The 16,567-nt window shown below is 32.1% G+C and overlaps 1 protein-coding gene and 1 non-coding gene across 2 annotated transcripts; one reads left to right on the top strand and one right to left on the bottom strand.

Annotated features, from left to right (window-relative positions):
• Nucleotides 1-978: 978 nt before the first annotated feature.
• On the bottom strand, nucleotides 979-2,576 carry LOC113859552. The gene is made up of 3 exons (XM_027492295.1): nucleotides 2,368-2,576; nucleotides 1,156-1,685; nucleotides 979-1,106 (listed from the first exon to the last, which is right to left on the bottom strand). Exons 1-3 carry the CDS (start codon nucleotides 2,574-2,576, stop codon nucleotides 979-981), a joined length of 867 nt encoding a protein of 288 aa, XP_027348096.1.
• Nucleotides 2,577-2,586: 10 nt separating this feature from the next.
• On the top strand, nucleotides 2,587-2,693 carry LOC113860351. The gene has a single exon (XR_003503803.1). It is a non-coding gene; the product is annotated as a small nucleolar RNA R71 (small nucleolar RNA).
• Nucleotides 2,694-16,567: the final 13,874 nt, after the last annotated feature.

Consider the following 16,567-nt stretch of genomic DNA (forward strand, 5'->3'; position numbering starts at 1 on the left):
TCTACTAAATCAGAAAAAATGGACAACATACACATTTGAAAGGTAGCAGGAGAGTTGCACAATCCAAATGGCATTCTTCTATATGCAAAAACTCTAAATAGACATGTAAATGCAGTCTTCTGTTGATCCATAGGGTCCATCGCTATTTGATTGTAACCAGAATATCCATCAAGAAAACAACAAAATGCATGTCTAACTAACCTTTCCAACATTTGATCAGCACACATGGAAAGTGATTCTTTCTAGTTACATCATTTAATTTTTTTATAATCAATACACATGCACCAGTCCGTGACAGTTTTAGTAGGAATTCATTCATTCTTTTCATTAGGCACAATAGTTATCCCTCCTTTCTTAGGGGTTTGAAATTAGGTAAACAATCTGTGCATCTAGCAGTTTCATTACTTCTTTTCTCACTACTTCTTTCATGGCTAGATTTAATCTTCTTTGTGGCTGTACTATTGGTTTGTAGTTCTCTTCAAACTGAATTCTATGCTTGCAAAAAGCTGGATTGATCTTCTTTAAATCTGAAATATGCCAACCAATTGCTGATTTGTGAGATCTTAATATTCTCAACAAGTTCTCTTCTTCTTCTCCCTTGAGATCATTGCTAATAATCACTGAATTTTCATGTTCTTGGTCTAAGAAAGAGTATCTCAAGTGAGAAGGCAATTGTTTCAACTCCAGTTTCTTAGTCTTCTCTTCCTTTATTTCATTTCTCAGTTCTTCCCTTACTGGATTTTCCAAAAAAGGAACAATTGGCAAGGTGTCCAGTTGCTGCACATATTCTCTCAAGTGTTCTTCTTTTTTTACAGCAGCAAAATGATTCCCTACAACTATTGTTTCCCTTAACAATGAAATCTCATCATCATTATCAATAAAATGAGAGAAAGTAATAGAGTCTAGAATATCAACCCTCATGCAAGTAATATCATTATTAGGATGTTTGAGTGCCTCAAATACATTGAAAATAACATTCTAATCCTGCACTCTCAACATAAGCTCTCCCTTTTGAACATCAATTAAAGCTCTCCCGGTAGCTAAGAATAGTCTGCCCAAAATTAAAGGAATATTGACATCCACTTCCATATCTAAGATCACAAAATCTGCAGCAAAAATATTTGTCAATTTTAACTAATAAATCCTCTACAATACCATGAGGATATGTGTAAGATTTGTTCGCAAGTTGTAGAGTTATGCTAGTGGGTTTGACTTCTTCTATTCCAAGTTTCTTCATGATAGCAAGAGGCATGAGGTAAATGTTAGTCCCAAGATCACATAGAGCTTTCTCCACGGTACAATTTCTAATGGAACATGGAATGCTAAAAGAACCTAGATCCTTTAATATTTTAGGGAGCTTCCTTTGCAAAATAGCACTACATTCTTCAGTCAAAGGGACTGTTTTATCATTCTCAAGCTTTCTCTTCTTAGATAACAGCTCCTTCATGAATTTAGCATAGGAAGGCATTTGCTCAAGTACTTCAGCAAAAGAAATATTTATTTGAAATTTCTTGAAGACATCTAGAAACCTCTCAAACTGCTTTTCTTGTTTCGGATTTGACATTCTTTGAGGATATGACAGTCTATTGTATTTCTCCTCATCAATAGGCTGATTTGCTTCCTCAAGTATTTGCCTCTTTGCCTTTCTCACAGCCCTTGGAAAACTTTCTTTTTCTGAATTTTCTCTTTTCAGCAAAGTAAATTTTCCTTCATGCAAGTCAGATTTCAACTTCTCCTTTGCAGCAGAATTACTTCCTCTCTTTTCGGTAGATTTGGGACTCCCACAACAGCCCCACTCCTAGTCATTACAACTTGACATTGCTCTTTTGGATTAACAACTGTATTGCTAAAAAATCTCCCTTCTTCTCTGCTGGATAATTGCTCAGCAAGTTGTCCAATTTGAGTTTCAAGCTTTTTCATGGAAGACTCTTGATTCTTGAAGCTTGTTTGGGTCACTTTCATAAGTTGCAGCATGGTTTCTTCCATTTCACTCAACCTTTCAATCATAGGCTTTGAGAATTTTTTTATTCCTTTGAGGTTGAGTGGTAAGGTTCCCTTGAAAATAGGATTGTTGTGTTGTTGGACTTGCACTAGCAAAAGGTAAAGTTGAGTTAGAATTCTTTGCAGCAGAATTTTGAGAACTCCAATTATAATATTGTTGGTTTATGCTATTAGAATACTGAAAATCAGGTAGGAATAAAGGTTGTTGTCTTTGAAAATTTTCTATATAATTAATTAGCATGATTTCCTCCACAAAAATCACAACTAAGTTGTATGTTCTGAATTGGTGCATCCTGTAAATTGTTTATTTGTTGAGTTAGTGCAACAATTTGCTCTGAGAACACTTGATTTTGCAACTAGTTTTACGCAAAAAAAGTCTCAAGAATTTTAGCTTCATATCCTCCACTCCTTATAGAGTGTCTTGAATTAGAATTTTGACGCATAGATGAAGCCATCATTTCTATAATCCGCTGAGCTTCCTCTAATGATTTAGTATTCAATGATCCTCCTGAAGCTGCATCAATCATAGTTCTAGTGGCTGGACTCATTCCATCATAGAAAGTTTCCAGCTGCATCTGTTCCGATATGCAATGGTGTGGACACTTCTTCAATAGCTCTTTATATCTTTTCCAAGCCTCATATAGAGATTCCCCTTCTTGCTGCACAAATGATGTAATCTCTCCTCTTAATTTGCCAACTTTAGATAGTGGAAAATACTTGGTAAAGAATTTATTGACAAAGTCTGCCTAAGTGGTTATCCTTCCTTGTAGTTGAATTACAGCCAACACTTTGCTTTATCTCTTAAGGAAAATGGAATTAGTCTCAATCTAATTGCATCCTTGTTGACTCCATTCATCCTTATTGTGTTACAAAGCTGTAAAAAGTTAGAGATATGTAAGTTAGGATCATCTGAAATTGAACCAAAAAATTGATCTTGCTGAACTAAATGAAGTAAAGCTAGTTTTATTTCAAAATGGTTGACTTGTATAGTAGGTCTGACTATAGAGGAGTTGTGTCCCTGTATGTTAGGTACTACATAATCTCCTAAAGTTCTCAACATGTTCTGTTTAGCCATTATCTTCTCTTGTGGTATTGGTGCTGTAGAAGAAGGAATTTGAAGTTTTTTCAATTTAGGAGTATATGGAGTATATTCCAATTCTTATTCTTTGCTTGCTGAATTTCCTACTCTTAATTTGTTTCTCAGCCTTCTTAATGTTCTATCTATGTTTGGATCAAACACAAGAGCAGTCTTGTTTTTATTTTTCTCACGCATATAACAAAAGGAAAACTAAACACAGCATGAACACTTGAAAAATGATCAAAATACAAAACAATATAGTATAGAAAAATTACTAGCAGAATATCCTACTAATATCTAAACATGTAACTACACAAAATGCAATGATACAAAATTTATAAAAAACTAGACAACAAAGGTATACAGAAAAACTAGCAGAAAATGCAATACAAAATTCAATTGATAAAAATAGAAATTTAAAAAAAGAAACAGAAAACAAACAACTCAATCTACTTGTCTCCTTGCTACTAATAATATTGAAAAATAAAGATCTTCGACAACAGCGCCAAAAACTTGTTACGAAATTGGATAACTACTAACTAGCAAGTGTACTAGGTAGTTGTAGCGAGTAATAAAATTTTGAAAATCAATATGAGTCCCAAGTATCGTTGACAAGGATCTTATTTTCAATTACCACTTCACAATTTGACAATTAGTTGAGCCACACAATTCATTTGGAAGATTTGTAACATGTAAAAAGATGAGAGATCAGAACAATAAAAGGTAATAAAATGCTGTAAAACAGAATACAAATTTTAGATTGAAAATGCTATGTAGAAAATAGTTAAGAATCACTTCACCAGATTTTCAATTGCAATATAATCATGTTCTGGACTCTTGAGAATTTTAATTAATTAATAATCAATTTTACTTCTTTAACCAAAGCACAATTTCTTGCTTCATTGATCCTAATACTTAATTAAACCTCCCTAATTTCTTAGGTGAAATTTAATCAAATACTGCATTAAGTTCTGAAAATTATAGGATTACTAGATCATGATACTTATTCTTAAGATCTGAATAACTTAGGCATATGATTCAAATCTGAGAAATAAACTCAATTTTCATTGATAAAGATTCCTCTAAGTTTAATTAAATGAAAGATTAATTCACAACTGCATTAAGAACATAATCATATACTCAATTCAATTAACATCTCAAGATCCAAATCCAAAATTACATCACAATATCAAATCTGGATCCATAGATCCCTAACCAAAAAGGTTTAGAACAACATTACAATGGAAGAAGGGGAAGTAAGAGAAGAAGAAGATAAGAAGCAGAAGAACATCTTCTAAGACCTAATCTTCATCCTGATTCCTCTAGCAATGAAGCTTGAAAGTCGCTCCCAATCCCTCTCTCTGACTTCCCTTGAAAGTTAAAACAGTTATAAAGTGAAAATTAACAAAAATGAACAAAAGTCCCTTAACCTAAACTCTTAACTTCAATTTATATTCTTTTTTCTGCCTTTTTCACTTCTTCAATTTAATCTCTGAGAATTATAATATGAAAAGTCTTCTAGAAGCTTCTATGGCTGAGATAGGAATTCAAATCGTCCAAAGTTGACACTTTAAAAGTGATTTTCAAAATTCTTTTATTTTGCATGGACACTTTCAATGACCAGAGTGTCCACGCACATGTGTTTTCAAAACTTTTGGCTTGGGCGTGTTCACTTTCAGTAGCTAGACTGTTAACGCGCAGCTGCCCGTGTCACTGGCTCAGCTCTAGGAATCAAATCTATAGCAAACTCTACCTCTATACGTGAAGGTATTCCAGGAATATCCTCTGGGAAAATCTGAGGGAATTCCCGTACTACTGGTATTGACTGAAGGCTTTGCTCCACTTTTGCATTCATAACTCCCAACAAAACAAAACAAGATACTCCTTCACCTAAGGATGTTTCTACTTGGTGAGTAGAAATCAATTCCACACAGCCTTGCTGCTCAGGAAAGATTAAACACCTCCGGCCACAATCAATTAGCACACAATTGGCAGTTAGTCAATCCATACCCAGGATTACATCTAACCCTGACATCGGGATACAAATAAGATTTACCTTGTACTTTCGTCCCTCAATTACTATGGGGCACCTAACACAAATCGTCGAAGTCTTAATCGAACTTAAAGTAGGTGTCGATACTACCAATTCACATCCTAGATCGCTCACTGATAACCTTAAGTTTCTCTCACAAATATCCACAATAAAATAATGCGTGGCTCCAAAATCAAACAACACAGAGAGAAGTACTTGCCATAGCCTCCATGGCGTGAGCCATTTTGTTCACGTCAACTAGAGGAGGAGGGTTTGCAGCAGATCTTCTCGGTCTAGCCATCCTAATATATAGACTAGCTTAAACTACTAATGTTTAACACATTCAGCAATACCACCACATAACTATATTCACAAATTCAGCTTACAGTAATATATTCATATTTAGTATATCATAACAATTTAATAAATTTAGCACCGAGCATAACATCATATCAGCATTTCACACAGCATAGCAAACACACTTATCTCAGCAATCATTTATAACTTAGCTTAACAGCCTCTTATTTACATAGTACAACTCGCCTATAACTCACCCAAGTTATCATATACAAAGTTTCTTACACCCCGTAGGTTTACCTAGACCATGCTCTGATACCACTAAAATGTCACGACCCCTTTTATAAGGAACCGAGAACATTATTTCTACACCACATACTTATTTAAAATAGGTAAATAATAGAGAATATAAGTATAAAATTCACTTCTCATTCAAAATAAAATAAATTTTCTTACAACAAATATCCAACAGAACAACATAATATTACATTTAGTTTATAATATTCAAAATACCAAAAATTATACTACGTAACTCCTTCTACATGAGGTTTCAAAATATAAAGAAAAAGGACTTTAATGCAAGATTATTCAACTCCAGCTTCTAACATTTCTTCACTGGCCCTTGAGCCTGTGAAGTAGATGCAACACTTGCTACATCTGCTCACATACCACCGTACGATCATCACAGTATACACGCACACAACGACATAGAAAGAAATGTAAGGGTGATCTTACAAAAATAAACTAAAATCATATATATATAGCAAAATATTACTCACAACAACAGCCCCATGCATTACCAGCCTATCTAATGCACAGCATAAAAACGGTTTCTAACTGGTTTCACAGCCTAAGTAATCCAGAAGAAACCGAGCCGGTCTGGGAGCGACCCATTCCGGTATCTGGATCTAGACAGCACAGCACAAGAGCTTAGCATGAACTTACCGTTACACGTCTACCCACCTAAACATGTAACTCAGCTCTATAATGATGCAAAATATATATCTCAGTATGATGTACACTGCCAAAATTATTTTAATAGCTCAACTAAGGCAAGTTTATAATAGATCAGCCAAAATCTCAGCATTTTAAGTCATATAACAGCAGTTACATCTTAGAAAATAGCTTTTATTCAATAGATCTAACAAAATCATATCAAAACATCTTGAAATAGCATATTAAACCGTTCAAAACGTAGTTCATAGGTTAAAGTAAGCTCCCTTTACCTCAGAACGATGATTCACAGTAGATTTACCAAATATTACTTGTTTTATAACAAGATTCACCAAAGATTTGGCTTTAGAACGGAGTTTCTCCTAAGAACACCATGAACTTCTATGAGAAAGAGAAGAAGAGAAATGAACGGTAAATCTAGCTTCAAACTTAAAGAAACTTACTTCAAATCCTTCAGAATAGATGTAGAATCTCAGATCTGGCGAGAAATCTAAGTTTAGGAGGGTTTATTATGGAAGAAAATGGCAGTATATGGCCTTAGAACCTTTGAGAACCTTAAATATGAGTAAAGAAATGAAAATTTCGTGTGAAGCCCCTTTTTATAGAAATTTTTTGAAATTTACTGTTTACTGACAGAAATTATTGTTCACCGCCTTACTGTTCACGCCGGAAACACTGTTCAGGACACTATTCACGTCAGAAATACTATGCACACGTACTGTACGCGTACTTGACATCAGGATGATGTCAGCGGTCACTGTACATACGCGATTTTTACTATTCACACGCTATTTTGCACTGTTCATAGGCGGTTTTACTGTTCATACGGTACTGTTCACTTTTTTTTTTTTTTCAAACTCCATCTAAATCTATTCCAATACAAAATAATCCTTCAATTAACATTGAACAAGTATAAAATATTATAGATTACTCAATAATAAATCACTAGCCTGACAGCCCGTGGCTACTCTTAGTGGCGAGAGTGTTAACGCGCATGGTTCTTGGGCAAATTAGAGGCGTTATCACTCTCAGCAGTCAGAGTGTTAACGCACAAGCCCTTTATGAATTATGTTGCTGGAGTGTTAACTTTCAACACTTGGAGTTGCTACGCACTTGATTTTCATAAATTTTCTTCTTTAAAATGTTAACTCTATGCACCCAAAGTGGCTACGCCTCATACAAAACACTTGATTCTTGATTTTTTTAAGCCCAATTCATCAACTTTCTTCACTTGAATATCAACTTCATAGTCTCAGCTCAAGCTTCTGCACAAAAATTAATTCTTTTTAAGCCAATTTTCTCCAAAATTAGAATAAAATCTAAAATTTCAAACTAACTACACAATTAAGAATATTAACACAATTTTTATGGTATTTTCAAGTTTATTGAGTACTTTACCACTTATTTATTAACAAAACTATGCTTAAAATGTAGTAAAATGTGGATTTATCATGACCTTATCATAAGTTCTTATTAGAATTCTCTTTATATAGTCAATTTTTCCCACTTCTTGTTATTCACTAACCTAATACCAAATTATTCCTATTAATGGCTTTAAGTCTCTCCTTTATTTGTTTTATTTTTCTTAATTGTAATACTGTTGTCTCAGGTTTATACTTGTACTAAATATTTGGTGTGTATTTTGTTTATTTATTACACATTAGTTATCATATTTTTCACTAAAAAATTAGTAAATACATCATCTTTGGTTATGGTTTGTTAGTTACACTTATGGGTTGTCTTATCTATAACTCATGAACCACATGTACAACAATGTATTATATCCAGGAATTAAAGACAAGTAATTCAGCATCTTTCTTTCCTTACAGTATTATGTTATGTACTAAACACCTCATACTAGGCATTTAATTACATGTTATTTTGTATATCTAGAAAAGCTGGAACTATCAATTAGGTACTTCTTAACCTTGGCCTCTGTTACTCTTCCCGTCATTTAGCTAACATTTCAGCATTCTCCACCAGTTCATAATTTACACGAAATAAGGAGGTGAAATTTATTTAGTAACTTTTCTTTACCCTCAGTTTTATATTGTTTCACAACTAAGGGTGTTATGCAGGCAAACATTCTATAACATCTAATTCTATATGTCACTATGATTTAAGTTTCACTTTATAAAGTTACTAGTTCAGTATATTTGTACCATATTTCCACACCGAATTTTATCATTCATTTTATATAGAAAGAAACACTGATAAACACACATATTTTACATACTTTCATCAAGTCCTTTACTTTTATTTCATGCAGAAATAAACAAACACTCACACAGTCTACATACACACATATTAAACTCAATTTCTATCTTATACAAGAGTAAAACATATTTATGTTCCAAATACATCCAATATATTGAGATAAATTCAATGTACATCCACTGCACACACACTCAGATTTGGGTTGGTGGTAGGTAAAGGAAAAAGTTGGTGTTATCCAATATTATACCTATATTAGACTCATAATGTAGAAGTAAAAAGCCAAGATAGCTTTGCTGGACACTTCATATATCCGTTATATATATATATATATCCCTCGGGTCAAAATTTGCATTTGCTAAACTAACACGGAATCCTTCCTGTCTCCAGGTTTCTAAAACCCCACTCCAAAAATCTCGCTCATCGCCAAATCAAAAGGGTACACTATATCGTCATCTATAAACATCACCAAGCATGTAGCCAAAAGGGCTTGGACACCTCATCCATAAGGTCCACGAAACACTGGGCGTTGGTCTGATCATATGACACCACTATGAACTCGAAATAACATTACACATTTCGGAAGGTCAACTTTTGCACATCACTCTACTTGAACCTAGACTGATAGTGACCCGAACAGAAGTCGCTCCTGGAAATATCGGGCTCCTTACGACTGATTGAATAAGTCATCTATTCTAAATAGCAATTACATGTCCTTAATAGTAGCTTCATTCAATCATCGGTACATATCATATCCCAGTCCCAAACATTCTGTTTACGGTGAAAAATGATAATTTGTAAACAAATAATCCAAGAGCAATTTGGGGACTGGAATAGGTCCTCTTTGGGTTCTTTTAAGTGTGTTGTTAACGTAACAGTAGGATTGACGTTATAAAGTAGAGGATTAAACGGAAATAGCGACTAATAGTGAGACAGAATTTAATCAGAAGCAGATGTTTTTACAGAAATATGCTAAATAGGAACTAAATAATTTAGCAGAAACGTGAATATGAAATGCATAAAACGGAATCACAACGTAGAGGTTCTTTACAGAAAAGTACGAAATAGGAAACAAATCGCAGAAACGAAATAAACAACAAGCTGGAATTAAAATGCAGAAAGGTAAATGTGCAAAAATGTAAAGGTGCGTGAATGTAAACGTACGACTCCTCACAACAGCAAACAGTAGTCAATGTGAGTCTCCTTGTAGCTGGTGTCTGGCGCGGTGCAAGGTTTCAGCGTGTAGAAGTTTTAGGTGCGATGTCAGGGTGCAAAAAGTCGTCCCTTGTAGAATGGCGCTTTAGAGTATTTATAGACAGGAAGACCACCACCCTTCTCCTCCTTTTGCGGGCACTTCTTGGTAACTACCTTCAACTGTTGATTCCCATTATCTACGATTGCTTGTGATCGTGTTGTTGATTGGGGCTTCTTTCGTAACCGCTATCGCCCACGATCTCCTTTGCATAGCGGTGAATGTTGATAACTGCTGGTAACCGCTTTTGGATTTTGTAATGACTTGACCTATCAAAACTTTTGTTTTTCTATCTTTCGAGTATTTCTGGGAGAAATCTAAGAGGATCATTTAGTGTTATGGCCTTAGAATAGTTTCTTTTTGACTTCTCTTTTCGAGCAATTCTGGAGTTTTGAGAGCTTGTTTTGGTTTTGTGGACTTAAAATATTTTCTTTACTCATTTCTATTTTTCGAGCAATTCTAGAGGGACTCTAAAGCTCAACTAGACTGGCAGACTTAGAATATTTTCTGACCACTTCCTGTTTTTCAAGCAATTTTGAGTGTCAATGACTTGGAAACTCCTCAAAACTCCTCGAAAAGGCCATCAGTTTTGTGGACTTAAAATATTTTCTGACCACTTCCTGTTTTTTGAGCAGTTTTTGGTATCATGGACTTGGAAACTTCAACAAAACTCCTCGAAAAGGCCATCAGTTTTGTAGTCTTAGAATATTTTATTATCAATCCTATTTTTAAACAGTTTTAGAGAAAAATCAACGAGGTGACAAAAACCTCTAAAATAACTAGAAATGTGTCCTTTTGATATGAAACAAAAAGGTCTTGAATAACTTTTCAATACTTCTCGAGTTTAGACCTATTTTTAGGCTCCTTCCAAATTTTCAACATTTTGTCAAAATTTAACTTCCTTTAACATGATTTTTAACTTAAAAAAATTTTCCTTACCCCAAACACGTTCATTCTTATGCTCAAGATTATTTCCCAGTTAGTATCAGATGATCGGTCTCTAGTACTCGTTCAATGCACTTGCTATACCTTTCCATAGTATTTTCTTGATGCAGAACTGAGATTAATATATAATCGCACCTAAATTCAGTACTTAGTCACTTCAGTCATTAAATCAATATTTATTTCACATAGAGATTTTAGTAACCTCTGCAACTCATATATATTTACATCAGTATTCGACAAGTTAAAGCATTTTTATATATTCTTATATCTATACTGGTTTTAAAATTGACTTGATGCAGAGACAGAATTAGCAAGTAGTAATTATACTAATTTTGTTCCGAGATCCCTTCACGTGCAGAGCTGGGTTACACATTTGCACATATTTTACATGCACGTGTATTGGTATAATTAACATGGTAATTGTTTCCAACAGAAGGGGTGACAGTACACACGCACCACATATATGTTTCGAGTTTCACAGATGTATCAAAACTAATTTATCTAATTCGCAAAGGCAAAAATCAATTCATTCACGGTAACCGATACTGGACTTAGTGTTTCTAATGCACAGAAAATTTCATGCTTAATTTCTTTTCAGACTTTATCATCCATAACGTGCAGAGGTAGTGGTCAGCATACATTCATTTCATCTATTTCATATTATTATTTGGTAGAAGGATTGAGCTGGGTGTTGACGTTGGTTGTGCAGTGGCTTAGCTGCAATGGACGATCCTCTGCGAAGATTTTGGCTCTCCTTTATGCAGAGCTGGTTAGCGATTATTACAAGGAATTTTGGAAGTTTCGGTTCATAAAGGCTGGGCATCTTTTGGTGACTTTTCTTTTATTTTTCTGAACTATTCTTGAGACAGGGTGCAGCTGCCGACAAAATGGAGGCAAGGGGAGGTATCAATGGTGAAAGAAAAGTGAGGACTCCGCATTTAGTGTGAGGAGAATATGTGAAGCAATTAGATAACTTATTCTCTCATTTTATACACACAAGGGCACGTGAAACCAGCCACTATATTCCGTAAATTTAGGGATTCTAAGCCATTACACATGCAGTGTAAGGACGAAGCCACCTGCATCTATTTCATGCAATTTGGTGAGTGGGGGATGGACAGGTGTAACTGAAGTATTTAATGCCACCTCTACCTTCTCCATGCATGAGATCTGAAGCTAAAATCAGTTGCTGTATTCTATTAGAAGGAATAGATTTTCGCCGAATTGTTTCCTGCTGGAAGCATAAAACTATACTGATTTTTTGTCGTGGGAATTTAAGCCCAGTGGCAGTTTTGCTCAGTAGTTCGTATGGGCAGCAGTTAGTTAAAGGAAATATTTTTAATAAGAAGAGGTTCTGATTTTGTATCACAGTGGGAGGGGGAAATGACCACACGTGTGTCGCATGATCATGATTTTGCTGCAATGAGATTAATTATCGTGAGATTGGAATACAGAGTCACTCATCTATAATTCATGCTATGTGGTGATAAAAACCGTGAATGGGTACGGCTTTACTCTGAACAAAGAAAGGTCCAGTCCTGCATAAATTGCAGTAGAAACAGGTGACAACAAGTTCTGGTGACAACAAGTTCTAAAACTTTGCAAAATTGGGTTACATGTTAGTACCCAAATTCAAATATTGCATACTGCGCTATGATTCCACAAGTGTTAAAAAAAGAATGACACTCGTAGCCTGCCTATGCAAAACTAATAGATAGAACCGATAATAAGAGAGAGAGTAATTTTGAACGTGCATAATATTGTATAAGAGGCTATTTAGAAAATATGCCCTCCCTTTAAAATACCTATATCTGTACGGTTTTAATCTGTGCCATGTTCATATTAAAACTAGATAAGAAGAAGATTGGGTAGGTAGGAGTTTTGGGAATCTATACATAAAGTTAAATGGCATGATATTCGTTTAGTGGACTTAAGAATGAAAGGGATTCAGAGGATGGAAGACTACTAGGTGGTTGCTGTAATATCATGATGCAGGGAGGAACCTTGACAGATTCTGCTGCACGTGTACTTAATAGTTTAATACTAATTATTTCCTAGACTAATTTCAGAATCAATTGAATAACAAGGAAAACTGCATGTTGGTACCAAGACGTGCAATAATTGTGAACATTCATTACTTCATCAAGTAGGACACTAAACTCGATGTAGTGGTTAAGACGTGCAAGACCACAGCTTCACTGCTACATTTTTAGGTGGTATGAGAGCAATTTGTCCTGGAGCACACTCTTAGGCTAGATTAGAAAACGAATTTGGCAAATAGGACTGATTTCCTCATGTGTTATGTGTTTGTTGTGTGATCTTTGTGAAATTGTGTGTTTATATAGGACTGATGAGCAAAATTGAAAGTCGCTGATGGAATATCAAGATAATCCATGGCTAGGAGCAATGATCAAGCAATGGTTGTTGCTCTCCACAGACTGGCAAACATACTCGATCGTCACGACAACGCTTGGGAGGAAAACAAGCATCAAGGGCTAGATTAGTTCGTAAGAAGAAACCCATCACAATTGTTGTGCAATAAGGCTCAAAAGGTAGCTTATGTTGAGGTTTGAGAACAAAGGCAGAGAAATCACATAGGAAATGTTCAAAGGAGCATTCTTAAGCAAGCACTTCCAGCTAACGTGGGGAACAAAAAGAAGATGGAGTTTTTGGAGCTGAAATAGGGAGGCATGTTAACTGGTGGGAACGTAGCTGGATTTAAGGAATTGGCTCTCCATTACCTTCCACACCACGTGGCCACACCACATGGCCAGTAGTGAAGAATCAAAGTGCTTAAACTTTGAAACGGGCTGCAAGCAGAGATTAAAAAGGCTATAGGAAAGGACATCAGAGAATCCGCGACTTCCTGACTTTGGTGAACAAATGTAGGATCATTGAAAGAATCGCCTAGTCCAAGAACCATGGTCCAATACTCAGCTTTAAGAAGGAACCTCAAAAAGGAAGATCGTACACCCCAAAGCATCAAGGATTTACTTATACGATTCGAAAATTCTAAAACTATGTTTGTGATTTGTGTTTAACAGGAGAGGAGAGTTAACTTTTTTTTTTATAGTTACTTAATTAGGAGAGTAAAGATTTAGAGGTTTTCTAAACCCCTTTCAATGCTAATGTTTTGAGTTATGTCAATACGGAAGTTTTCTTTATTTTTTTTCTTTCACTACTCTTTCATGATTAATATTCTAATTTTTTGAAATATTAGTTTTGCAAGTCAAATTTTTTTTAAAAATTTATAAAAAAAATAAAAATATTAATTTTAAAACTATTAACTTTTAAAGAAAAAATATTTATTTTTTATTTTTTGTAAAAATAAAAATATATAAATAAAAAATATAATAATATTATTTATATATTTAAACTCTTTATCATTTTTTTTCAATATTAAACTTCTAAATAAGAGGAGTTTTACTTTCTTTCTCTCCCTTTCCATGTGAGAAAAGACTCTCCTAAAGAAAATAAAAAATATTCAACAAAGACCACAATAGAAAAATCAAAACTAGTTTGGAACTTGTAGGAATAGAAACAGGTCAGGCTTTACTCTAAACAGGCCTGGCCTGTAACATAATTATTAAGCTTAAACCTGACCTGTTACCTGTTAAAGGCTTTATTTTAGGCCTGATCTGACCTGTTTAAGTGGTCTGGACTGACCTGAAACTTGTTAAAAATGTATGTTAAAAAAAATTAATATTAATAAAAATATAAATATTTTATTATTAAATTAGTTTATACATTTTTCTAATTTCTATCTATGTTCTTAATAATTATTAAATAATTATAATAATATTTATATAATTTTATAAATAATTTTTAAAATATTATTTAAGTATTAATTATAAATATTTTATATTAATAAAATTTATATTTATATTTTTTTATTTATTTTTTAAAATTATATAAATAGTAAATATTTTAGTTTTATTTTAGAAACATATTTTGTGTATTTAAAGACATCTTATATTCAACAAATAAAGTTATAGTAAATACATAAAATTGATAAAAAAAAATAAAATAACATTCACACAGTTTGTTGAATCAATTAAAAGAAAATTATATGTTTTAAAAAATAATAAATTTAAACTTACTGCAATATATATATATATATATATATATATATATATATATATATAATGACAATAATAATAACTATTAAATTAAAAAAATAATTACAAAAAGTAACACTTATAAAATTTATTGAATCAACTAAAAAAATTATTATATTTTAAAAAATAAATAAATATCGTCATTATAAAAATTGTAGATGATAAATACTTATATTATAAAATTCATAGATGCAGAAAAATAACATATGAACATAGAAAGAATTATTAAAATTTATATTTAAATTAAAATAACTTATATTTCTAAATTTTTATCTTAATTAAAAATATGTGATAAAATTTAATATAAAAATTTAAACTTAATGTATTATATATATATAAAATGAAAACAATAATAACTATTAAATTAAAAAATAATTACAAAATATTTAATTTTATTTGTCTCATTAATTTTTTATTTTAAATTAACAAATAAATGTAAAATTAACTACACTATAATATTAATGTAATATAGAAAATATTACTGATACAATAAATTAAAACACATACTTATAAATTACATATAAATTGATAAATTGACTAATAATTTAATTAAAACATGTGCAAGTTATAAAAATATATATTATTATATAATTTATTTTGTTATCATTTTTTTAATAAATTTTTACTTTCAAATAAAATATAATTCAGATTTAAGCCATCTTTATTTATTATAAATAAAAAAAATTATAACATAATATATTAATATAATAATTAAATAATTAAATTAATAATAATAAAATTAAGAGTATAAAAAAATATATTAATATAATTTTATTATTTTATTTTTAAATTTTATTTCGTTTAGTTTTTATTACGTCTTATTCCTGTTAAAGACTTAACTATTTTTTAAATTGTTTAAATATAATAATTTATTATTAAATAAATTTATTATTTAAAATGTGTAATCATGTATAAATATTTTTAATTTTTAATATAATATAATTTCTATTTATTATAATTATAAATAAATAAAATTATAACATAATATATTAATTTAATAATAACAGAATTAAGAATATAAAAATATATTATTAAATAAATTTATTATTTAAATATATTTTGATAGCTCTATTTTAAATTATATATATATATATATATATATATATATATTTATACAGGCCAGACTGTTAGGCTTAACAGGTTTTATAAACAGCTTAGGCCTGACTTGTTTACTTAAACATGCCTTAAAAAAGGCCTGAACCTGGTTTATTTATTAAAAAGGTCAGGTCAGACCAGGCCTAAACCAGGCCAGACCACAGGCCCCTGTTAGGTGGCCTGACCTGTTCCATCCCTATTTGGAAGCCACAATAACATCAATAGAGGAAACAACACTCTAGGTAGAAGAAATTAAAATAGAAAAACTATTTATATAATTTAAGGTAATTATTTTTATAAATAGAATTACTTATTTATTTTAAATTACCGTGAGACAACTTTAATTGTGTATTAAAGTCTTGCCTTTTTATTTAATTGTATTTACCCTCGCTAATGAACCATTAATGTGAACATTAATGTCACATTTAAGTTTATCCAAATTATAACATATTCCAATTTAACTAAGGTTTGAACCAATATCTCCTTCAGATCAAGGGTTACCAATTTCAATTGACAACCAAAACGACTAGATAATTATTTGAAAAAAAAAAAAAAGACTAAATAATTATAATGAGTTATGG

The sequence above is a fragment of the Abrus precatorius genome, unplaced genomic scaffold, assembly GCF_003935025.1.
Source record: "Abrus precatorius isolate BTA unplaced genomic scaffold, Abrus_2018 Scaffold2, whole genome shotgun sequence".
Classification (NCBI taxonomy): domain Eukaryota; kingdom Viridiplantae; phylum Streptophyta; class Magnoliopsida; order Fabales; family Fabaceae; genus Abrus; species Abrus precatorius.